General features: G+C 48.1%; 1 protein-coding gene across 7 annotated transcripts in view; it reads right to left on the bottom strand.

Annotated features, from left to right (window-relative positions):
* Window positions 1-201: 201 nt before the first annotated feature.
* The window catches only part of ZHX3 (zinc fingers and homeoboxes 3), a 126,027-nt gene continuing 101,687 nt past the window's right edge, over window positions 202-24,541 (bottom strand). For 5 of the 7 annotated variants that reach the window (XM_079944480.1, XM_079944481.1, XM_079944482.1 and 2 more), the window contains exons 3-4: window positions 8,782-11,781; window positions 202-6,645 (exon numbers count right to left, since the gene is read on the bottom strand). In XM_079944480.1, the coding sequence (XP_079800606.1) occupies window positions 6,635-6,645; window positions 8,782-11,629 (2,859 nt within the window). In that variant the 5' untranslated portion in view covers window positions 11,630-11,781 and the 3' untranslated portion in view covers window positions 202-6,634. Of the gene's footprint in view, window positions 6,646-8,781; window positions 11,782-12,454; window positions 12,527-24,541 lie in introns of those variants that run through there. The other 2 variants (XM_079944485.1, XM_079944486.1) reach the window with 2 other exon arrangements.

The raw sequence follows: 24,541 nt of genomic DNA, 5'->3' as shown, positions 1-24,541 counted from the left end.
TGCCACTGCTGCCCACTCCGTCGTCCATGGTTAGGTCCTCTGTGAGCTGCTGCCTGTGTCTGCAGCCACCACGGGGTCAGCTGACTGGCTTCAGGGTTCCACACTCAGTTGGTCTAGCTCCCGAAGACTTGCTTGTTAGGTTCAGCAAAAAGCTGCTTCCCCAAGACTTAAGCTGGCCTCCAGAGGGCCAGGTCAGGAACAGGGCCTGGTGTGTCCCCGCCCAGGGGCTTCGTCAGGGGCCCCTTTCCCCGTTGGCACAGGCCCTGAGCGTCACCCCAACAAGATTCAATTGCTTTGAACATTAGAAGTTGGCCTTTAATCCTACTCCTTCAAGACCCCAGGGTCCTTAGACATAGCCACCCTCTCCTTAGCCAATGACAAGCTTATCAGTACCCTCCTCCCAGATGGCTGATTGCTCCAGGTCTGACTCAGTTTCCCTTTGTCTAGCATAAATTCTGCCACACTGCACTTCATTCCCCCAGGAGGCACTCCAGTGACCCCGCGCGTGCGAGACGGGCGAGCTGGAACTTCCCTGGAGCGCCTGAGGGAAACTGCCCCACTCACCCCTCCACGTTGTGGGTCTTGCCCCCAGGGTAAATCAGGAGATAGAAGCGTTCTCAGCTTTCTTTGATTCCCCCACAAAATAGTCAGCAGATGAGAAATGCGTTTACGTTTTTATTTAGGAGCAATCGAAAGATTTTCAGTACCATTTCGGCCCATTTCAAATTGTACAAGCAGTTTGTCCCTGTTCCCCTCCCTTATCCAAATCCACAGATACAAAATCTAGGAAATGTGCAATTTGCATCTTAGAAATAGCAGCATCCCCACAGGGGACCTTGTGAGGCCTGGAGACTCAGCCCGGAGAGGGCAGCGCACTCCTCCCGCCCCAGCACAGCCCCGGTCCAAAGGCAAGTTCCATCTTTCTGTTAAAAACATGTCCCTAGGGCGAAGAGCCCCCTCCACCCAGGCCCGGTGACAGCCAAAGTGTGCCTGTGCCTCTCTCTCGGTTTGGTCTCTCACATGCAGCCACTGCAGGAGGAGAGGCCCTCTGGACAAACAGAAGCCGGGCAGTGGCCTCTTAGCACCAAGACGATGGCTTCTTCGGCGTCTCCGGGAGACGGGAAGCGCACCACAAGCCAGCTGCCCCTGCCTTCTCCAGCCTCCCTTCCACAGATACCCTCGCCCTCAGGGAACAAAGGGTCTGAGCTGAACACCAGACCGGAAGTGGGTGGCAGAAAACCAGGAACCTGCAGGCCTCTGGCAACCTCTTCCCGACTTGCACAAAGGCGGCGCCGCTCAGTACCCTTTCAGTCAACCACGTCAGGGGGGCGGGGTTGGGGGAGGACGAGGTCTCTTTTCAACAACAACGATGGCACAGTCTGGCCCTCCCGACGCACTGAACAAGGCGGGGTGCTGGGGGGCAGGGTGGGAACCCGCTGCCCGGGGGCAAGCACCCCTCCCCACGCGCATCACCCAGTGGCCTGCCGACCAGGCTGCATCCGCTGAGGGTGGCGCTGGCTCTCCGGGCCACGTCTGCAGCAAACCGCAGGACAGGGCAGCGGGCCGGGCCGGAGCCAGGGATGAATGACAGTCTCTCTCTGAACACAAATTACAGGATTAGCAGGCACCCCTCTCCGGGTGCCTGCTCTGCGGCTGACTCCTGAGAAAGACCACGGGCCTGCAGCCTTCTGCGCTCCACGACTCCAGACGGCCTCCACCCGAGACATTCCACCTCCAACTCCAGTCACATCGGGGGCCTTCAAACCACTCATCAAGGGAAGGAACAGATGTCATAAAGCATTAGCCGAGAAAAGCTACTCATCAACACACACGCGGCAGAGCCCGGCTCCTGAATTCAGGAAAGGGCGCTCACGGCAGGTAAGCACGCAGACTCCTCTCAGTCGCCGCTTGCCACCTGCCCCGAGTGGACAGCAGGAGAGACTCCCGCAGCCGGAGGGGAGACAGCCCGCTCCACCCCGTGGGGCTCTGGCCCGAGCAGCCTGAGGGCTGTGAAAGCCTGGGGCCTAAGACAGCAAAGCAGGAACTACGCGTTCTCTGCGAATCCTCACGGTCCCACAAACCACAAGACAGGATTTTAACAACGCGAGGCAACAGGTGCTGGCCCCGCCCCTGTCCACAGGGTCAGCGGCGCCTGCTCACCCCACACTCTGGGTCCCCACCCCTGCTCAGGTAGGATGGTTGGTTCCCGCGGGGTCCAGGCTGTCGGTCTCCAGTCTGGCTGCAGGGCTGGGGCTCCAAGCAAAGGAGAGGCCAGACTGACAGGCAAGTCACGGTTCTTCAGGGTTGAAGAGCCAAAGAGCGTGCCTCCCGTCCCCCGGGGGGTTCCGTCTGCTCCTCCTCCCACTCGGGCTCTGGGCCAACCAGGGGGAGCTGACGTCAGCCCTCGCCCCCCTCCCCAGCGCGACAGCACTGGGAACACACACAGATTGCAGCAGAAACGAATTCCAACCGAGGTCTGTGGGTTCCATCTAGACCTAGAGCTGGGCCGCCCAGCGGCTCTGTGATCCCACCTCCACCCTCCACTCACTCGGCCCAAGTCAGCATCCAACCCTTGGTTGAGAGGTTGCCTGCAGCCGCCCCAGCCCCAGCGTTGCTCGGCTCGGCTACTGTGAATGGACCACAGGAGACAAAACAGACTGAAGCCTTGCTCCGGGAGGGGCCCGTTCAGGAGAGGGCGTGGGCTCCACACTCCCCACTTTTTCGGGTGTTGGAGCTTCTGTGAGGGCAGGTGCTCCCCCAGTCACACGGAGATGGCCCCCCAGTCCCGGGCAGGAAGGCTGGGAGGGCCTGTGCTCCCAAGAAAGGGAGCGAAGGAAGCCGGTTCAGGAGAGCTGGAGAGGGGCCTCCAGTGGGAGTGGGGAGGATGGAGCCCCGTTACTCTCCTGACCTGGGCAGGCTGCCGGCTTCTGCCTGGAACGGCTGGCCACGCCGACCTTTACGTGTCTAGAGGACTTTTCTTCTCCAGCACATAACTGAGCCTTGCCAATCAATGGGATACAGGACAATCTAGACATAATACAAAAGGTAAGTCAAACCAATAACCTGCCCCAGGTAAAGTCTGAGCAAGGAAAAAGGGGGAAGAAACTTTAGGAAAAGCCCAAACTCCAGGTTTGGTTTGTTTAAGGTTTTCTTCTTGGCTGGTTCTCCTCTCCTGCAAAGTGCCTTTATCCACTTGGGCTGCGATGTTTGAATAGACAGAGCCGCTCCAACCCGAGGATTCTGGTCCGAGAAGAGGACAGGAAAACAAGAGGCAACCGGGCCCGAGGCAGGGCCGGCACAGGCAGGGAGCTGTGGGTGAGGAGGTGCCCCAAAAGGGCGACGCTGAGCCTCTGTGGAAGGCAGCCTGGCACATGGGGGAGAGGGGGTGTCACAGGCCCTGCCATGGGACCACGGACTGAGCAGGACAAAACCCATGGCACCCACATCTTGGCCTGGAGAACATGCTGAGACTTCCTGGTGGAACGGCCTCCCAGGGCCGTGAGCGCACTCGGGACCTGCAGGTACCACCGACCCTCGCCCACCTCCCACCTTTGCTTCCCGACAGCAGGTGGGCACTTGGCTGCGAAAGGAGCTCCAAGTCGTACAGGGCCACCCACCCCAGGTGCCACGAGTCCTCCAGCCAGGCTTTCCACTTCAGGAGCCCACGACTCAGGAAAACGAGAGCCCACCTTCCAAATCACAAAGCTCGTCAACAGTCAAGAATTAATACACGTAATCGAAGTACGCAGAGCATCTGTGCCACAAACCCAGGTTTCCTTTGTCAGAATGGCGATCTGGGCTCACCTACTAAAACTGCATCTACAACCCCATGTAAAAAATACAATAAACCAAACATGTACAAGACACAGGCAACAAGAAACACTGACATAGTTCACCATCTCTGATGAGTCCAAGTGCATACAGAGAAGAGGGGAAAGATTAGTCACCTTACGAAACAAGCTTTTTCTTTGGGAGAGACTAACCCCACCCTACTTCCCTCAACTCTAGAGCCCACAGACTGCCCTCTCCTGAAGGCAGCAGCACAGTCTAACCCTGGGTGGGGCGCAAACCGTGGTGACCTCCCTGGCCACGGGGCCGGCTGCGGCCGTCCTGCATCCCCACCGCACTCTGGCGCGCGCCGGCTCCGGGCTGCTGCGGCTGTGTCTCTGCAGCCGGTTGGCTGTGTTCCTGGTTTTGCCCCCAGGGCCCCGGGTACCTGCTGCGACGTCCCTTTAGGCACCTGCTCGATGAACCAACCATTTCTGTCTCCATCACCTCATTCCTTAGTCACTCGGGTCCCAGAGTAAAGGAAGGAGGAGGGTCTGTCCAGCCTGGGCAGTCTCGCCGTTCGGGGGGTCGCCCTGGCTAGCGGGCAGGCTGACTCCTGTGAGCAAAACCTGCCCGCAGGCAGCACCGTGACGCTTCCACTTTTTAAGGACGAGCTGGTGCTGAGCTCGGGGCCCTACGTCCTGCGTGAACTTGTCCACCATGTAATTTATGTTTTCTGTTTCGCTGTTTGGGTTGTAAATGACATGAATACAAATAAAATAACCAAGAAACTCCGCTGTAAAGACACGGCCCTCGGCTGGGGCACGCAGGGCTCTGGGAGTGACGCCGGCAGGGTGGCGTCGCAGACACTCGGATGTGGCTTCGCGCGGGGCCGCCCCGGCCTCCCCCGCAACCCCCCGACACGGGCTGCTCTCCCCAACACCCACGTGCTGCGTCAGGCAGACGCGTCACAAGTAAAGCATCAAACGAGTATCTGTGCTGTATATGGATACATATAAATTAATCTGCATGTACATAACCACTACAGGAAAAGTTCTAGGTGTCTGTTCTCTGAAGGAAGGCAATCACTCGCCATTCTGGGCAATTCCGCAAAGAGGCCTTGGGGCTAAATATGGAAAGGATACAAAAACAGGCTACCAAACTTGCCAAGTCCTCACAAGTCACCTGTTTGAAACCAAGAGGTGGTCCCTAACAGGACAGGGCAAGCAAGAGGAGACTCTTTAGAAGAACAATGGTTCAAGGGCTTTTGGTTTCCGAAAAAAAGCCTCTCCTGGAGGCAGGAGGTGCGACCCCCGTCTCTGTGCTCAGAGCCAAACCTGGGAGATGCCCTGCCCGGCCCAGTTCCCGGGGGGACGGGGGAGAAGGACCGTGCCGAACACCGCCCCCCCCAGTATTCTTGCCCAAAGCCCCTGCCCTGTCTCTGGGGTCTCCGAGGCCTTGGTGCTCTGGGAAGCGGGTGGTTTCTGGGAGGTGATGCACCTTTGCCAGCCCCCTCTTCACCTGCTGCTCTCGGGGCAGCCGGTCTCGGGGAGATCGGGATTTACCGTTCAGCACAGCTTTGTAGGCAACTTTCTCAATGTTTCAAAGGCACCTTTTCCTGTGACTTTTCTCAATTAAAAAAATGGATATGAGGGTTAGGCTTAAGTAGACAGAGATCTTGGTTCCAAGTCTGGGGATATAAATATAGAACTTTAAAAACATCCTCACAAGGACCTGTCCAGCGATGTCCAGCACACCAACCAGGCCCCAGGCACGGGGGCCAGGAGGGCTCTGGGTCTTCTGCTGGGAACCCCACATGCAGGTCTTTGTGCTGAGGGCCACCCTGGCTCCGATAATTCCGAGAAGTCCCCGAATCCCGCCAGCTCTCAGTCTAACCAGGCGAGCGTGGGCCTGCCTTCCCAAACCAGAGGCGGCTCTGGGGTGAGGGTCGATAGAGGGCAGAGAGAGCCCCAGCAGCTGTGCGCCTTCACTCCCATCCCCCATCCCTGTTTCGCTTGTCAATTTTCCTCTAAATGTGTCTAGACTGAAAAAAAAAAAGGCGGCACATAGGGCAGTACATTAGGCTTAACAACAAATGTTTCTTTAGTTGATCTGATCACTGAAGAGTTATGGTCCATGATTCAAACTCCCATGAAAAAGCAGACTTACTGTAACAACTTACGAGAGTGGTAAGCATCAAACACTAATCACATAACCGGTCAGTTTTCTGAACTGCGGGTAACAGCATGTTCTGCACTATCATCCCGTAAGGCAAGGCAAACCTGCTATGCAATGTTGCTGGTCACCGCTTAAGGAGCAGAGGTCCCTTCAAAGGTACCACCTTCCCGAAGGAGCGCAAAGGGGGCCCCAGCGGTAGCAGGTGTGGTTCTGAGCGTGTGATAACCCCGGCCTGACCATGGAAGGTGCGGGAACACGCAGCCCAGCGATCTCCAGAGAACAGACACAGGGCATTTCCAGAGATGATATAAAAGACCACGTACTGCTTTGCTAACCAAAGTTTCTATGTAATGAAAGTGTTTATAATCTGATGTTTTATTAAATGTGTATAGGCAGATTTATATGTTAAAAACTTGATTCTGTGTCTATGAATATGAAATCTGAACTATTTATCCACTGGAAGGCAAAAGAAAGGTCCTACATTGTGGGCGGAAGAACTGCCAGACGCTCCTCCCTGCTCGCTGGGGTGGCGGGCCGGGTGCGGACGGCGGCAGGCTTGGCCGCGTGGAGACCTGTGTGAGCATGGCGGGCCGGGTACGGCGGCGGCCCGGGGCAGCAGAGGGGGGTCAGGCCCTTCCATGTGGAGGGCGGCCGCCCCGGCCAGGCCTTCACAGCCGTCGGTTCCGGTTCAGTCAGTTTCTGAGGAGAAAACACAGGCCCGTCACCTCTATGTGCATCGCCAGGATGGCCCGTCCTCCCACGTCTGGGGACTTAATCCCACCAGCCCCTCCCTGCCTTCCAGCCCGAGGGAAGGTGGGGAAGGGCATTTGGGCTGAGGACGGGGTGCTGGCTAAACCCGGCGGGGCACTGGGACCACCCAGGGGCCACCCGAACCGGGGCATGGAGCCGGGGCGGGAGCCTGACTTCTCTGGGCCGGGAACCCTCGCTGTGCGCCACCCTCCCCCCATCCCCGGATCTCCAGGGAACGCTGCTGTCGCACAGCAGCAGCTGGTCTACTTCCAAATATGTGTCCCACAGATGCCCTCCCTTCATTTGTCGGGGGTCGTTCAGAGAGGCCCTCACCATCGATGCTTACAGGTGGGGCCCCGGCATTGAGGCTGGCTCGGGAAGCCACGAGAAAACAGCTACAGACAGACAGGCAGACAGGCCCTCCCTGTCCCCTCGGGTACCTCCCTCAGCCAAAAGAGGGTGACGCCACAATGGCACAGCCGCCCTGGCCGCTCCTGCTCTGTCCCACCTAGGACACCAGCTCCTTGCTTAGTGTTGGAGCTACCAGCTGAGGGGAGCCGGTGGATTTAAACCCATTCCTCCCAACTCCAGGTTAGCATTTTTAATTGTGGTCAAATATACGTCACATAAAACCTACCATTTTAACCATTTTTAATAAGTATACAATTATGTGGCATTAAGCACATTCACAATGTTGTGTAACCACCACCCTATTTCCAGCTACAAGAATGTAATTCAAAAAAAAAAAAGGGGGGGGCTACCATGGTGGCGCAGTGGTTGAGAGTCCGCCTGCCGATGCAGGGGACACGGGTTCGTGCCCCGGTCCAGGAACATCCGAACATCCCACATGCCGCAGAGCGGCTGGGCCCGTGAGCCATGGCCACTGAGCCTGCGCGTCCGGAGTCTGTGCTCCGCAACGGGAGAGGCCACAACAGTGAGAGGCCCGTGTACCACAAAAATAAAAATAAATAAATAAATAAATAAAGAATTTAATTCAGTAGAATTTCAATTAAAAAAAACAAAAAACCTAAAGAAATTAGTTTTCCTAGTGCCCAGCAATCTGCCATGCTGCTGGCAGAGCCAAAGCCAGGGGTGGGCAGGCCCGGTGCTGGAGAAGGTGCCTGAGGCAACCCGCCCTGTGAGCCCACACCTGTTCCCTGGTGCCCGTGATGCTCCCTGCGGGGACCTCACTGACTCACAGGGGCTTGGAGGAAACAAGGTCGAGTCCAGAAACGCCGGCCCTGGAACCACCTTCTAAAGGTCCCAAATCAGGGAATCTGGGAATCCAGATACTTCCTTGGTTTCCACAGCTTCCCGTGAAGAGCTCAGCTACCTCGCTCCTGGCCAACCTGTGACAAGGCCACCCAAGAGGAGGGTGGGAGGGAAGGGAGAGGCCAGGAACTCAGAGATCAAGACCCAAGAAAATCAACACCCAATAACGTGATTTGTCTGAGGCTTCAAACTGTCTTCAGTAAAATAATCTTCTAAAGCTTTCTTTCAAGTACTACTGTCCTGATCCAGAGAAAATGAGGAACAAAATTCAAGCATTCGATTCCATGTTATGTCTAAGAGGGAAGAAGATTTTCCACTACCTCTATATCAGGAAGAATAACTGCAATGCAAATTACAGGATTTTTCATCATTTAGGAAAAAAAGCACTTTGTGTATCTAAGGTCAATTAAAGGCTCCCTCTGCTTTTGTTCACCAACTGGGGTTGAATTTCCTCGTAAGTCCTATTCTCTCTCTTACCCAGCGGTCGTGGTTCTATCTGGCTCAGATGACATTCTGACCTATTCTCCTTTGGCTAAGAAATGACTAGAAAAGGGTGGGCCCTTGGAGGTTCACTACACTCCTTCCCCTGTGCAGGTTTAACAAACACGAAACAAAAAAACCAAGTGTCAAGCCTTTATCATATGATGATGCTCCAATGGATTCTGCTGCCAGGTGCCCCCCGAAGCAGCCAGACAACACGGTCCTGCTGCCAGACAGCCTTAGAAACAGCAGATGCCCCGGCACTGGATTCGGTGCCTGCCACAGGTGCCCCCCAGACCCACAGGGGACGGCACAGCCCCACAGGCTCCTTACCCAGCTGAGGTCCAGCCTGGGGACTCGGCGTGTCAACGGGCTCTGAGCTGGCCTCAGGGGCACCGGGTTCCCATGACTCACTGTTTTCGGACACCTCTGAATAGGTGTCGCCCATCCCTTTGTGAACTGCTGCAGGGTCGCTGGGGCCCTGGCCCTCACCACCCGTGTCGGCCACGGCCCGGGTCTCCTCACCCATCCTCTCGGCAAACCACTGCTTGACCTGCTGGGCGCTCATCTGGGTTTTGTCGCAGAGGCTCTGCAGGTCCTGCTCGTACAGCATCTTGTGGGTCACGTAATAGTCTTGCAGCAGCTCCCGGTTGCCGGGGCTGATGACCAGCAGCCCGGGGGGGAAGTTGCCCCGTCTGTAGTCTTCGTACCACTTGAGCTGGCCGTTCTTCAGGGCGTACCTGCTGTCCCCAAACCAGCGCACCACCTCGGGCCGCGGCAGGCCCGTCTGGGCCATGATGGAGTCGTAGTCCTGGTTGCTGGGCCACTGCGTCTGCAGGAAGAGCTGCCGCAGCAGGTGCCGCTGCTGGGCCGTCTTCCTGTAGCTCACCTTGCCCGGCAGCTGCTCCGCTGGCTTGCTGGGCACGTCGTCCTCGGGCTCACAGGCGCCCAGCCCCGGGAGCTCGCCCTTGCCGTTGGCCTCCGTGACTCGCAGGTTCTTGAGGTTGATTTTGATGGGGCTGACTTTGCGTTCTGCCAGCACGTGGCTGCCGGGCGTTTCTGGGGAGCCATCTTCCCCTGGGACCCTCGGGTCCCTGGCAGAGCCCTCCTCCCCTTCATCCTCGGCGGCCTCCTCCTCCCCCTGAGAGGCGCCCTCCTCAGCCTTCTTGGCCTCCTCGGCACTCACTTTTTTCCGTCTCTCTGAAAACCAGCCATCAATCTCCCTGCGGGTCATTTTGGTCTCGGTCCTCAGGCGGTCCAGTTCCTCGTCGAGAGGAAGGGGGTTTTGGGCAAAACTGTTCTCCAGGGCCCTGAGCTGCTCGGGGGCCCGCTCCTTGTATTTGGTTGGTGTGAAGTCGGGGGTCTGGTGCCAGGACTGTCGCTTGGCAGAAGGGGGGGTAGCTGGGGTGGCCGCTGTCAGGAGGCAGGTCACCTCCGGGGCCTTGGACGCCAGGGAGAAGGGCACCTCGGGCACAGAGTCGACGAGGAGGGCGCCATGCTCCCCGGCCAGCCCGGCCCTGGAGCCCTTCAGGTTCCGGCAGTGGTACCTGCGGTCACTGAACCACTTCCGCACCTCACGGGTGCTGAGGCCGGTCACTTTGGTCAGATGCTCAACTTCGCTCTGTCCTGGGAACTGGTTCCGACAGAAGCTCCCTTTCAGAGCTGACAGCTGTTCATGAGATTTCTTGTTTTTGTAGATGCTGGCATCCAGGAAGGCTTGGGAGGTGATGCTGGGACACGCCGTGAGGAGGGACTGGGCGGCATTCACCACCTTCACGGCGGACGTTGTATTTGAACACACGGTGTTAATGGGCGCGACAGCGGGCAGCTTGGGGACAGATGTGACTGCCAGGGGGAGAGATGAGCTGGGTGCCTGCAACCCATTGGCCATCAGTGGCTGAGTGACCAGAAGTCCCCCGGCTGTGCCCTCTGGCTGGCCCACCACGTGGCCAGGCAGAGTGGGCTGGATGAGATGTTGGACGTTGCCGCCACTGGCAACCAGCGGGGTGTTGAGGACAGTGATTGTGGGCTGGGGGACGGACTGGATGACCGTGTTGAACATCTTCTTCCGGGCGTCCTCAATCTCCTCCGGGGACCAGCTGATACCTTGCTTCAGCCTCTGGGCGGTGAACCAGATCTTGAGCTGCTCTTCCGGGTACTTGGTGACCACGGTCAAATAGCAGAGCTCGGCTTTGGTTGGGTAGGGGAACTTGTGGAAGGAGTTCTTCAGAAAGCTGTTGGAGTCCATGGCCGCGTTGTACGTGGGGATGCTGCTCAGCGGGATCATCACTTTGGGGAGGGACTTGGCCGTGGGCAGGGGCTGGTGGGCGTGGTGCTGGGCGTGCGGGGGCGGCTGCTGCAGGGAGAGGAACTGGGCGATGCCCGCGGGCAGCACCGGCACCGTCCCCAGCAGGGGCCCGTTGGCCGAGTGAGGGGGTTTTGTGGAGTTGGTAGAGGCCTGGCTGACCGGGGCTACCCCGTTGACAAAGGCGTGGTCCCCCTCTTTCACCTCCGTGTCCCCGGCTGAAGGGGTCGGTAAGGCCTCCCCAGCAGGCTGACTGGGGACGTTCTCCTTTAGCGTGTGAATTTTTTTGGCTTCGGCTTTGCCTTTCATTATCTTCATGATTGGAGTTTTGGTGATGATGATTTCCGCCTGTCCATCTGTCCCTTCCATGTTTGGCTCCCCCGATGGGTCGGGAGGGCTGGTGCTCTCGGGGACACTCTGCTCCACGACGACATGATTGTCTGGCTTGGCCACATTCCACACAAAGCTGGCTTCCCCCGAGTGACACTTGGCATTGTGCAGAGAAAGCCCTTCGGGAGTTTTTGCCAGAAAACTGCATTCAGTGCATACAAAGTTCGGGTCTTTGCTAAAGTCTGTGTGCTCTGAGCTCAGGTGTCCCACAAACCGGGTTATGTCCTGGGATCTGAAGTCACAGCATTTACAGGCATATGTGTAGCCGTCCAAGGTGCTCCGGTGCCCGTTGGCCAGTGCGGCACTGTCTGGACTGCTGGTGCCCTGGGTGGCCTCGCTGCTGGCGGTGGGAGCTTCTGGGGGCGGCTCCTGCGGGGGCCCCTCAGGCACGGGCTCCTCGGGCAGGGCCTCGGCGCCGGTGTCCTGCAGCACCACGGTCTTCACGGGGATCATGCACGGGGTGGTGGACTTCCTCTTGCTGGCCATGGTGACAGCCGCGTTCGGGGGTCAGTGGGCGACAGTTCGTCCTGTCGGGGGCCTCACAGCGCAGGTTCCAGCTGCTCCATGAGGCCCAAAGAAACAGCTTCCAAGGGCGGCTTTTTCAGTTGTTTGCAGAAAGCGAGTTTTCCCTATTAAACCTGAGGAGGAAAAGAGAAACGGTGAGCATCCCTCTCTCGGGCTGCGTGTGTATTTCCCAGACTCCCAGGCACACTCCACTGCTTGCTTTCGATCACCCGGGCCTTTTCCCAAGGAACCAACATCCAACCTCGGATGTGACTTTTGAGTCAGAAGCCCCACAAACACTCACAAAAATAGTGCCCTGAGGAATGACGCGGGGACGTCCCAACACCACTGGACAGACTTCAGCCATGTGTTTCTGTGTTGTGTTTCCCTCTGTTTCCTCGCATAAAATAACTCAGATTCAAAAATGACAACAACAAAAAAAACCCTCTTCTGGACCTCCAAATGAATTCTGACCATGTCATAGCGAGAACAAAAGATCCTAGTGTAATTCTTGTTTAAATGTTTGGGCCCACAAGGGTTTTCTTTTCATAGCCTTCCCACGTGTGAGAGCAGGATGCCCGCTCCAGGCCCAGAGGCCAAGCCCACTGCAGTGCGTGCACCAGGGAAGGGCACTGATGCCACAGGAGCGGGGCTCTGCGGGCTGTCCCTACCTGCTACCCTGTCACCCCAGCCCCCTGTTGCTCAGGTGAAGCCCGAGGTCAGAAGGTCAGGGGATCCGCAGACGCGGTTTGTGGCCCATGAACTGTACATCTGTCTCTGGGGCAGCAACCCCACAAGAAGCCTCACCTTAGGTGTGCACGCTACCCGTGACCTTGTAGTGGGCTTACTTTTTATTTTTTTCAGTGCCTTTATTAGTCCTTAAAAAAAAAAACAAAAACAAACCTTAAATCTTTGTTCCATTTCAAATTTATTTCAAAAGCTGGGATGATTGATTTATTTACATGTTAAATACTACTACTACTAATTCTTTCATGAGATGCCAGGAGAAAAGTATTTCTGTGATCTCTACTATTAACATACCACCACAATCATCATTACCTTTTTTTTAGCAAATTGCAATGCTGATAATGACTAAAATAATAGTAATTCTAATACCAGAATCATGTTATCATCAGTGTTTGGATTTGATATAAAAATGTAAGAAAATTAAATACCTCTATTCAAATTCTTAGTAAATAAACACAGCAAACTATCTTTTCTGATTTTAAGACTAGTCCTGGTGATCATGATGATAAAAAATACTTACTCTTAAAAAAATAGTTGGTGTGAGATAAGGATAAACAGATACCCAGTGTACCCACCTGTCACCATTTCCCCCACTGATGTGAAATGTCAGGCATGTTTTTTAACTTAATAGTAAAAAAAATATATCAACAGAAAATGGAATTTAAGAAAGCCACCTATAATCTTCCATCTAGTCCAGATATTTTATACACATTTTTAATCATTAATGGGCACACACTTGTGTTTTGGTTTTTTCCACTAAACATTTCATCATCAACAGTGTCGTTAAGTCAGCTTCGTAATTACAATATGCAACAGCTGCCTAGTCATGTACCACGACGGACTTAACCTCCTCTGCTGTGAACTGGCTTTCCGCGCGCCACTCTCATAGGTGACAGTGAAATGACCTCTGGGCATAGAGGATGTATTTCTTCTATCATATTATTTCCTGAGCCTGAGCGCACAGAAACGGGTAATTTACCAGCTCAACAAGTATCAACATTTCTAAGCTCTTCTATCTATATATTACCGGCAAACATTTTAAATCAGGTGCTTTACCACCTGATTAGATTCCAAATCAGGAAAACTAAGAGTAATACAGTTTCGTTTCCAGTAAGCCAATCAGATTTTCCGATAAGACACTGAAGACACCAAACAGAATATCTGAATGTGCAAGTGCCGTAAGAAAAAACAGATAAGTCAGACTTCATCAAAATTAAAAAACTTCTGCGCTTTAAAGGCCATCATCAAGAAAGTGAAAAAGACAAGCCACAGAACAGGAGACAATATGTGAAAATCACATATCTGGTAAGGCGCTCATAACTGAATAATAAAAAGACAAAAACCCAATTTAAAAATAGGTAAAGGACTTAAATAGACATTTCTCCAAAGAAGACATACAAATGACCAATAAGCATATTAAAATAAGTGCTCAACATCATTAGTCATTAGGGAAATACAAATTAAACCACAATGGGATACCAATTCACACCCACCAGGATGGCTATAATCACAGTGACAGATAATACTACACGTGAGGAAGTGGGGGAATCTAGAGCCCTCCTACGTTGCTGGTGGGAAGGTGAAACGGTGCAGCCACTGCTGCACTTCAGAAACCAGTTTGGCAGTTCCTCAGAAAGTTATATATACACTTACCATAAGACCCAGTAATTCCACTCCTAGGTATATACCAAATAGAAGTGAAAATATGTCCACACAAATATTCAGAGCATCCTCATGATAATAGCCAAATAGTAGAAGCAACCTCAACGGCCATCAATGGGTGAATGAATAAACACAATACGGTATGTCCCTATGACGGACTACTGTTCAGCCATAGAAAGGCATGAAGCACTGACACATGCTACAGCACGGACAGAAACATCATGAAGGCAGACACAAAATGCTACATATCACGTGACTGCATTTGTATGAAACACCCAGAATAGGTACATCCACAGCGACAGAAAATAGGTTAGTGTTTGCCAAGGGCTGAGGGGAGGGGAGAATGGGGACTGACCACTAATGGGGATGAGGTTTCTTTTGGGGGTGATGCAAATGTTCTAAAATTAGGTAGTGGTGATGGTTGCATAAAACTGTGAATATACTAAAAACCACTGAAAGGACTTCAAAAACCCAAGAAAGGTGGAGGACAGAAAGTTACAGCACTCAGTTCTGTAGAAGAAGGTCATCATTCTCACTTCTAAGGTTACAGGTGATGCCACTGATTTATGACTTCCTGATTTGCCTTCCTCTTCCTGACTTCTGCCCTGGGGAAAGGTGAAAGGCAGTGGCTGTGAACGTCAGGTTTGAGGCGAGAGAGGGAACAGAACCGCAGACCTGGCAGCTAAGGAAGCAAGCATGCTCACCAGGAGGCCAGGGAGCAGCGGAGCTGAGGAGCAGGGAAGTGCAGGCCCAAGGTACACAGCACCTGACACTCAGGCCTAACTGACATTTGCTATGGGGACTGGGCTCCACCGAGGAAGAGTTACATTATGTCCCTCGTATTTTATTTACTAAGGCTGAGAGGGGGACAACATGAAGATGCATTTGATTTGGGGAAATGGTCCCAATGTCATTCACAACTGAGTCTCAGGGTAGCCCCAAATTGTCTTTCAAATCAATGATGGAGGGGAGCACCACTGCCCACCACTCTCTGAGGGAGTCAGTCATCCATGATGAAGATGATTGAATAACAGCAGTGGGGGAGGGGGGAGGAGGGGCAGCCACTGCCACAGGTCACTGAGTGTTTAATACCAATACCATAGGGAGTGCTTTTAGCCACACCCTCTCATTTTACTCTCACAGCAAACCCCAGAGGAGGAACTACTGTCACTCCCGTTGTACAGACAAGAAAAACAAGGCTCAGAGAAGTGTAGTAACCACCTGAAGGGCGCACAGCTAGGAGGCAGCAGAGGCTGGTAAGCTGGTTACGGCGGAGCCTGCCCTCAACCGCTCCACGCACTGAGCTCTCCGAGCAACCACAACACTGCTGGAAGAAGGCCTGCATGACTTTCCTGAGCTGTATTTACCCCCGGTGTTTATTAGGAAAGATTTCAAACATTCAGCAAAGTTGAAAGAATTGTTCAGTGAATACCCACGTACTCACCACCTGGCTACTGCCACGGGGCTACTTCCAGCAACATGACCCATATAGGTAAGCTGGGGTTGGTCTATTTGTCATACATTTTTTAAAGGGTATCCAATAAAAGCGGTGCTTAAAGGAGAAAGCTCTAATTATCTAGAAACCACTCCTCCAGAAGGCACTCATGGACCACGCCTGACAAGCAAGGCAGCAATTACTGTGAGGAAACAGTTTGCCGAGTCGAGCCCCGTGTGAGGTGAGCTGTATGAATGTGAGGTTCTGTGCTGCCAGAGACTCGCAGCAAAGGACCAGACGACAATTGCAGGTTCTTCATTCTTTGTACAATTCTTTCTACACCCTTTCTCGAAAGCTTCTGTCTTATAAATGGATTGCTTTTTTAATGAGGAAATAAGACTGAAAGTACATAGCTTTCCCCCCAGAATCTGTCTTTGGAACCTGGGAATTGCTCAATTCCCTAAATTAACAAAGCTGCAGCTAATTGTCACTGTACTTCAACACTGCAAAGTATCACACATATGGGGGCTGGAAATGAGTTTGTAGATCACAGTCTTAAAGTGTTTAGCTTTAAATTATAGATAAGTCAGAAACTTTCTGTTGTTGTTTTAATTCTCAGGAAGGAACTGAAAGGACAGTAAGAGTTCAACAAAAGATTTCAAATGTTTAGAAGGCGACTGTCAATAGACGCTTTCCAAATGTTATGGTGGCCGGGCCTCGGCCCTCCTGGACATGCAACCCACAATTTATTGATAGAAACAGGAATAATGGGAGAAGCTGACAGAGTTATAGAAACATAATCAGAGATTTCAATACACTACTCGTGGTTTTGAAAGCTCAAGTAGACAACAAGAAAGGATGTGAAGAATGAGACTTCTGTAACGAGGATGATTTGACAGATTTGGGTAGTCTTGAATATTCCACAGTAATCAACTTCATATTCTTTTAAGAACATTCATGAGACATATTTAAAAGTGGGTCACGTGTGGGGCTTCCCTGGTGGTGCAGTGGTTGGGGGTCCGCCTGCCGATGCGGGGGACGCGGGTTCGTGCCCCGGTCCGGGAGGATCCCACATGCCGCGGAGCGGCTGGGCCCGTCCGTGGGCTGTGGCCGCTGGGCCTGCGCGTCCGGAGCCTGTGCTCCGCGACGGGAGAGGCTGCAGCAGTGAGAGGCCCGCGTACCACAGAAAGAAAAAAAAAAAAGTGGATCATGTGGTATAACGGGTCACAAGGAAACCTCAACTCATTCCAAAATAAAAATTTGCAGGTAGCATTCCCTTTTCTTTGTAATTGTTAGCAACACAGATTTACACTGAAATGTATCTTTTTTCCTTTCTATTTCAAATGATGCTCTATGTAGAGTTTCTCTCAGAAATAATGAAGAAAAGTGAAAATCCTTCCTATTCTCCCCAGAGATAGCGACTGTTAACAATCTAGGGCCCATTATTTCAGATATGTTTTCTAGACATAAGTTACTACAACCAATTTTTTAAAAAACCAAAAAAGGAGTTGTATTTTCACATTCTGTTCTGATCCTCTTTTTTTCTTCCCACAACAATGTAGTTCCAACATCTCTCCCGGTCAGAACCTACAGTTTATCTCACTCTTTTAAACAATGTTCCAATTTATGCGTGCATCATAATTTACTTAACCAACCTAGCTCTTAACAGACATTTGCATTTCGCCAATTTTTGAAACTCTTACAAAAATGTTTCACTGGTTATCGCTGCGAATACTTTTGCACATTTGAAAATATCTGAAATTCTGAATTTCTGATAAGTACAATTGCTGTGGCATTTAAAATGCTGTCGGTAAACTACAAAACTGCCCTCTAAATAGGTGGTACTGACTTTCACCCCCATCACCAGAGAATGAGGTGATCTAAGTGTCACTGCATGTCATCACTACTTCTAGTCTTTGCTAATACGTACATGGAAAACTGGTCACTACTGTTTCAACTTGCATTTCTTTACAGGCATGGCTGACAAGCTTTTCACGTGTTACTGACATTTTGTGATAAATTATTTTTTGTCCATTTTTCTACGGATGTTAAGAGTTCTCTATATATTAAGGAAATTGGCTCTTCATCATCTATCAGAGGAAGCTGAGGTTTATACCAACATCGCAAGGATGTTTTAAAACTAGGAAATCTCTAAAAATCATTAACATCATTAATAAATTAAAGGAGAGAAACCAAAACAGCACTTAATAGGATTACACTCACGTTTTTTCTTGTGGTAAAAAACACGTAACTTAAAATTTACCATCTTAACTACTTTTAAGTGTACAGTAGTGTTAACTACACCCACACTGTTGTATGTCGGATTTCCAGACCTCTTTTTATCTTGCAGAACTGCAACACTATACTCACTGAACAAAAATGGGTCCCCTTTCCCCTTCCCCAGCCCCTGAAAACCACCATTCTACTTTCTGCCTCTACAAGTTTGACAACTTTAGACGCCTCGTGTAACTGGATCCATGCAGAACTTGTGTTTCTGTGACTGGCTTATTTCACTATGCCCTCAAGGTTCACCCATGTGGTATCATGTGACAGGATTCCCTTCCTTTGAAGGGCTGAATAATATTCCATTGTGTGTGTATACATATACATACATATATATACATTGTGCGTGTGTATATATATATATATGTGTATACATATGTGTGTGTGTGTGTGTGTGTGTGTGTGTGTGTGTATTCTCCGCATTTTCTTTATCCATTCATCTGGTGATGGACATTTAAGTTGCTTCCATATCTTGGCTATTGTAAATAATGCTATGAACATGGGTGTACAAATATCCTGCTTTCAATTCTTCTGGATATAAACCCTGAAGTAGGTTTGCTGGACACATGGATTTACTAAGGAACCTTCATAATGTTTTCCATAGCATCTACACCATTTTACATTCCCAGCAGTGACAAGGGTTCCAACTTTTCCATACCCTCACCAACACTTATTATTTTTGTGTGTGGGGTTTTTTTGGGGGGGGGGGCATGGGGTAGATAGTGGCCATCTTGTCTGGTCTTGGTATCAGGTAATGCTGACCTCATGAGTTTGGAAGTGTTCCCTCCTCTTCAATTTCTGGAAGAGTTTGAGAAGGTTTGGTGTTAAAATTCATTCATTTATTTTTTTAATAAATTTATTTCATTTGTTTATTTATTTATTTATTTGGCTGTGTTGGGTCTTTGTTGCCATGCATGGGCTTTCTCTAGTTGCGGCAAGTGGGGACTCTTCTTTGTTGCGATGCGTGGGCTTCTCATTGCAGTGTCTTCTCTTGTTGTGGAGCATGGGCTCTGAGCATGCAGGCTTCAGTAGTTGTGGCATACGGGATTCAGTAGTTGTGGCTTGCAGGCTCTAGAGCACAGGCTCAGCAGTTGTGGTGCCTGGGCTTAGTTGCTCCGCAGCATGTGGGATCTTCCCGCACCAGGGCTTGAACCCGTGTCCCCTGCATTGGCAGGCAGATTCTTAACCACTGTGCCACCAGGGAAGTCCCATTCATTCATTTATTATTGAGGTACAGGTGAATTCAAATTTTTTACATGTTTGGTAGAAATCTCCAGTGAAGCCATTTGGCTTTTCTTTCTTAAAAGGTTTTTGATTACTGATTTAATCTCCTTATTATTTATAAGTCTGGCCAGATTTTTTATTTCTTCATGATTCAGTCTTGGTAGGTTGTATGTATTGCAGAATTTATCCATTTCTTCTAGGTTATCCAATTTGTTGGCACATAATAGTCTCTTATGATCTTTTTTATTTTTGTGGCATCAGTTGTACTGTCTCCTCTTTCATTTCTGATTTTTGTTATTGGGTCTTCTCTCTTTTTTTCTTAGTCTGGCTAAGCATTTGTGAATTTTGTCCTTAAAAAAAAAAAACTCAACTCTGTTTTGAATATTTCTACTGTTTTTTATTCTCTATTTTCCCTCTAATCTTTATTAGTTCCTTCCTTCTGCCAGCTTTGGGTTTAGTTTGTTCTTCTTTTTCTAGTTCCCTGAGGTATAAAGTTAGTTGATTTGAGATCTTTCTTCTTTTTTTAATGAAAGTATTTACCACTATAAATGTCCCTCTTTGTATTGCTTTTGCTGCATACCTAAGTTTTGGAATGTTGTGTTTTTGTTTTCATTTGTTTCAAGGTATTCTCTAACTTCCCTTGTGATTTCATCCTTGACCCACTGGTTGTTCAAGAATGTGTTGTTTAATTTCCTCATATTTGTGAATTTTTCAGTTTTCCTTCTGCTATTGGTTCCTAGTTTCATTTCACTATGGTTGAAAAAGATACTTGATACAATTTCAATCTTCTTAAATAGCTTAAGACTTGTTTTGTGTCCTAACATGTGATCTATCCTAGAAAATGTTCTCTGTGCACGTGAGAGGGTGCATATTCTGCTGTTGCTGGGTGAAGTGTTCTATATATGTCCATTAGGTGCAATTGTTCTTTAGTGTTATTCAAGTCTAAACGACCATTCTTGAAAAGATTTAGCAAATGAAGGAAATAAAGGAAAAAAGAAGGAAATGTCCTTAGATGAAGGATTTCTCCCAGAAACCACAGCAAACATTATACCTAATAGTGAAACATTCAAGTCAGGAACAAGATAAGGATTCCCGCTATTATCATTTGACACAGTAATAGGATGCTAGATGGTAAAAACTGTTGAGACAAAGCAGTGTTACTTGCATATGAGGGGACTGTCTAGTAAGAAAACCCCCTGAAAATTAATTATGACTAATAAGAAAACTGACAGGATGATGAGATATATCTGCAACACACACATATCATTAAGTTTCCCATATGCCAAAAGTAATCAATTAGAGAAGGAAATGGAGGTGGGGAGAGAGTGAGCCCATTCACATTAACAAGCAAATGTGGAAAAGACCTCAGAATAAACCTTATATCACCTCACACCTGTCAAAATGGCTATCATCCAAAAGTCTACAAATAACAAATGCCTGTGAGAATGTGGAGAAAAAGGACCCTTGTACACTGTTGGTGAGAATGTAAATTGGTGCAGTCACTATGGAAAACAGTATGGCGGTTCCTCAAAAAACTAAAAATAGAACTACCATATGATCCAGCAATCTCACTCCTGGGCATATATCTGGAAAAGATGAAAACTCAAATTTGAAAAGATACATCACCCCAATGTTCACAGCAGCACTATTTATAATAGCCAAGATATGGAAGCTACCTAAGTGTCCATGAACAGATGAATGAATAAAGAAGATGTAGTGCGTGTATGTGTGTGTGTATGTGCATATATATACATATATGTGTGTGTGTGTATACACACACACACATACATATGTGACAGAATATTACTCAGCCATAAAAAAGAATGAAATTCTGCCATTTGCAACAACATGGATAGAACTAGACAACATTATGCTTAGTGAAATAAGTCAGACAGAGAACGACAAACTCTCTATGTTGTCACTTATATGTAGAATCTCAAGGGTAAAACAATCAACTGTATATAACAAAACAGAAACAGACTTACAGATATAGAGAACAAACTAGTGGTTACCAGTAGGGAGAGGGAAGGGGGTAGGTAAGATAGAGGTATGGGATTAACAGACATAAACTACTCTGTATAAAATAAACAACAAGGATATATTGTACAGCACAGGGAAATATAGCCATTATTTTGCAATAACTTTAAAAGGAGTATAATCTATAAAAATACTGAATCACTACGTTGTATACCTGAAACTAATATAGTATTATAAATCAACTATACTCAATTTTAAAAAAATTTTAAATAAACCTGATAAGATATGTGTAAAATCTATATGACAATAACTATAAAACTTTAATAAGAACAAAAAAGACTTAAATATATAGAGAGCCATAGCATATTCCTAGAGATAAAGATTTGGATTTATATAGATGTCAATTCTCTCTAGATTAATCTCTAAATTCAGAAGAATTATAATCACAATCAAAATTCCATCAGGTAAAGCAAGTACTGTAAAATGTTAACGGTAAAATCTAGGTGGTGAGTATACGCATGGTCATTATAAAATTCTTTCAGTTTTTCTGTATGTTTGAAACTTTTTATTTAAAATATGTTGGGAGAAATGCATCATGATTTTTGATGGAATTTGACAAGCTGAATCTGAAATTCCTCTGGAAGGAAAAAAGTACAAAATAGCTTTAAAAGTTTTGAGACAGAACTATTTAGAGGAACTTACTTTACATCAAAACATATTTTAAGGCTAGAATGATTAAAATAATGTACGATCAGCATAAGAATTGATAAGTGGATGAATGGATCATTTACATACACTTTGAATACATGGGATTTTCAGGCTATGAAAGCAGTGCTATTTTTAAATCAGTTGGGAAAGAGAGGCAAATAAGTATTAGGACAACTGAGTTCAACACATTATAAAGAACAATATTTTTCAAGCGAATTTAACAGAGAAATATAACAAGCAAAATTACAAACATAGTAGGAAAAAAAAAAGAGAAGTTTATAGTTGTGCTGAACATTTTAAAGTTCTTCCTATGCAAGACTCAAAACCTAGAAACCACAAAAGAAAAGGTTGATTGATTTGACTACATAAATATTAAAAACTTTTGAATAGTAAAGGAAGCCATTAATAAGGGTTAAACACAAGTGACATACTGGGATAAATTTTATAAAGCACATTATAAATAATTAATATTTACAATGTGTAAGACAAAAATATAGAAAAAGCTGCAAAGAAAATGAACAAGCAAAATACACAAGCTATAAACTAGGAAAGATGCTCAACCTCACTAGTAATCAGGGAAATTGAAATTAAATAAAAGATGAGGTTTTTTTCCCCCCATTCTTCACAGATTGGCAAAAATTGGAAAGACAGACCATACAGTATTCGTGCACCATTGGTGAGAGCATAAATTGGTGAAATTTTTATTACGGTCAATCTAGTAACAGCCATCAAAACTTTAAAAGGCATATCCTTTTATCTAGCCATTTCACTCCTAACAACCCACATAGTCGGATGAAGTACTAAAATACAGGCACATGATCACAACGATATCAGTAAGGTCATTCACTGCATCATTTCCTAGCATTAAAAATGTCCATTAGTAAAGTAGTGATAAAACAAAAAACAGAACATATGTACTAGGAAATGAAATGCAGCCACTGAAAAGGATTAAGACCTATGTGTACTGATGTAAACATATCTCCAAGACATATTTAAACAATAAAATATGTAAATATACTGCATAATAAAATACATGATTTCATCGTATAGTGAACAATCTATCTAGACTTGTATTTGTTTGAATATGAACGGAATTTAGAAGAACAAAGGATAAATACTGATCCATTAAACAATAATGACTTTATCAGGAAGGAGAAGAGCATTTACTTTTTTTTTTTTTTTAACTTTATGCCTTCTATATTGTTTGAATTTTGTTACAATCACGTGTTGCTTTTAATTTTTAAAATAGCAGTAAGGATTAAAATAAATAGAATGATTAGTGCCAGTGAGCAGTACACCCTGCAAATAGGGTAGCCAGCATACAGAATGGCTGTGAATTGCTCATTTACAGCTGGGAGGTTTCACTGTGATGTGAACCATTCTGTGCACAAGAGGTACAAGAGGGGGAATGGGGGCGGCATCCTGATACCCCAAGGCCTTGTCAAATTGGAGCCCTATTTTGTGCCACTATCTTATCATTTACTTTGCAAACTTGCCTTGCTGAAGTCATTCAACTGGAACAATAAATGATAACTGCCATGGATTTCCCTGTACCAGAGAGGCGGAGGGAATCGGACCACTCACTGTTTTCAAGTATCATTTTCAAGTCATCAGTGGATTTGACCATTTTGTTGAACCCTTGCCATCCTGAAATCCTTACGGGCACAGTTTGATTAGGCAGAATCCTTGGAAGTGCAGTTTTAACCCTTGAAAATAGCCCGAGTTACAAACATCCTAAAAATTACATATCGGTGTGAAGTCACACATAATAGCTGAAAAATTTAGTGAACCCTACACACTGGAAGTGTCAAAAAGTTGTATGGGGGCCAGATGTGCAAGAAAAGTGAAACAGAACACCCAGAAGGTTCTCGTGTGAATTCAGTCCGGGCTGTAAGTGACAGAACGTACAAATACCTTTTAGAGTCGCTGTTTGGCATGAATCAAGTGATCCCAGTAGCAGTACTGTGAACCACTGCCATAAACTCTGAATTAAATCAATGGGTTCCATCTCCAGAGACTTCTGAAGTATAAGATAATACCACACAAAAGTGGATCAATTTGCACTAATGGCGCCACCGCTATGCTAGAAAGTCTGAGAAATTTATTTCCATGCCAACCAGGAAACTGGATTTACTTCAATTCTCTCTCTCAAAGTGCTTCATAGCCTGCAAAGCGCTTTCATCTCTCTCAATTCATCCCAGTAGCCTCCGGAGTTGGTTATTATTGCCCCTGTGCCCATAGCACCGAGGAGCTATTGAGCAAGAAAGGGGAGGTGACAGGACCGAAGTCACACGCAGATTCGCATGTGAGCCTGATGTTTCAACTCCTATGTTCTTTTTTAGGCCACATCCACTCTGAATACCAACTGAATAATAAACCCACTACCTATAATTATTTTTTACATTAGTTACATTATTAATTGCATAATTTTGGGCCTTCTTACAATGGGCTCAAAGATTTTTCCAAGCTGAGTTTGTCCAGTGTTGTTATTTTTAAAGATTAAAATGACTTGACAGGGCTATCATGATCCTTAATATGTATAACATTTTTAGACTGACAGAAGAGGGGAGGGATTACTTACTCTCATGACTAGAGAACTCTGTTACAGTGGGGCTAAGTGATTAGACTGAGGTTAGTCAGCAGGAACCTACAACAAAAAGAACACAAGGGAGACCATCCATCCTCAGGAATGTATATGGGCAGGACCTTGGCAGCCCAGCAGATCTGCTGGCTGGATTGTCAGATTTCTGCTGAAACAAAGAAAGGAGTTACAAAGAACTGAAGTCTGTCTCTGAGCCCAAGGCCTCCAGTGTCAAAGCCACGTCAAGCCCAGAGCTGGCCTCATTTTGCTCTCTGGA

The sequence above is a fragment of the Stenella coeruleoalba genome, assembly GCF_951394435.1.
Source record: "Stenella coeruleoalba genome assembly, chromosome: 15".
NCBI lineage: Eukaryota > Metazoa > Chordata > Mammalia > Artiodactyla > Delphinidae > Stenella > Stenella coeruleoalba.
This window is presented reverse-complemented; position numbering and strand designations above follow the sequence as displayed.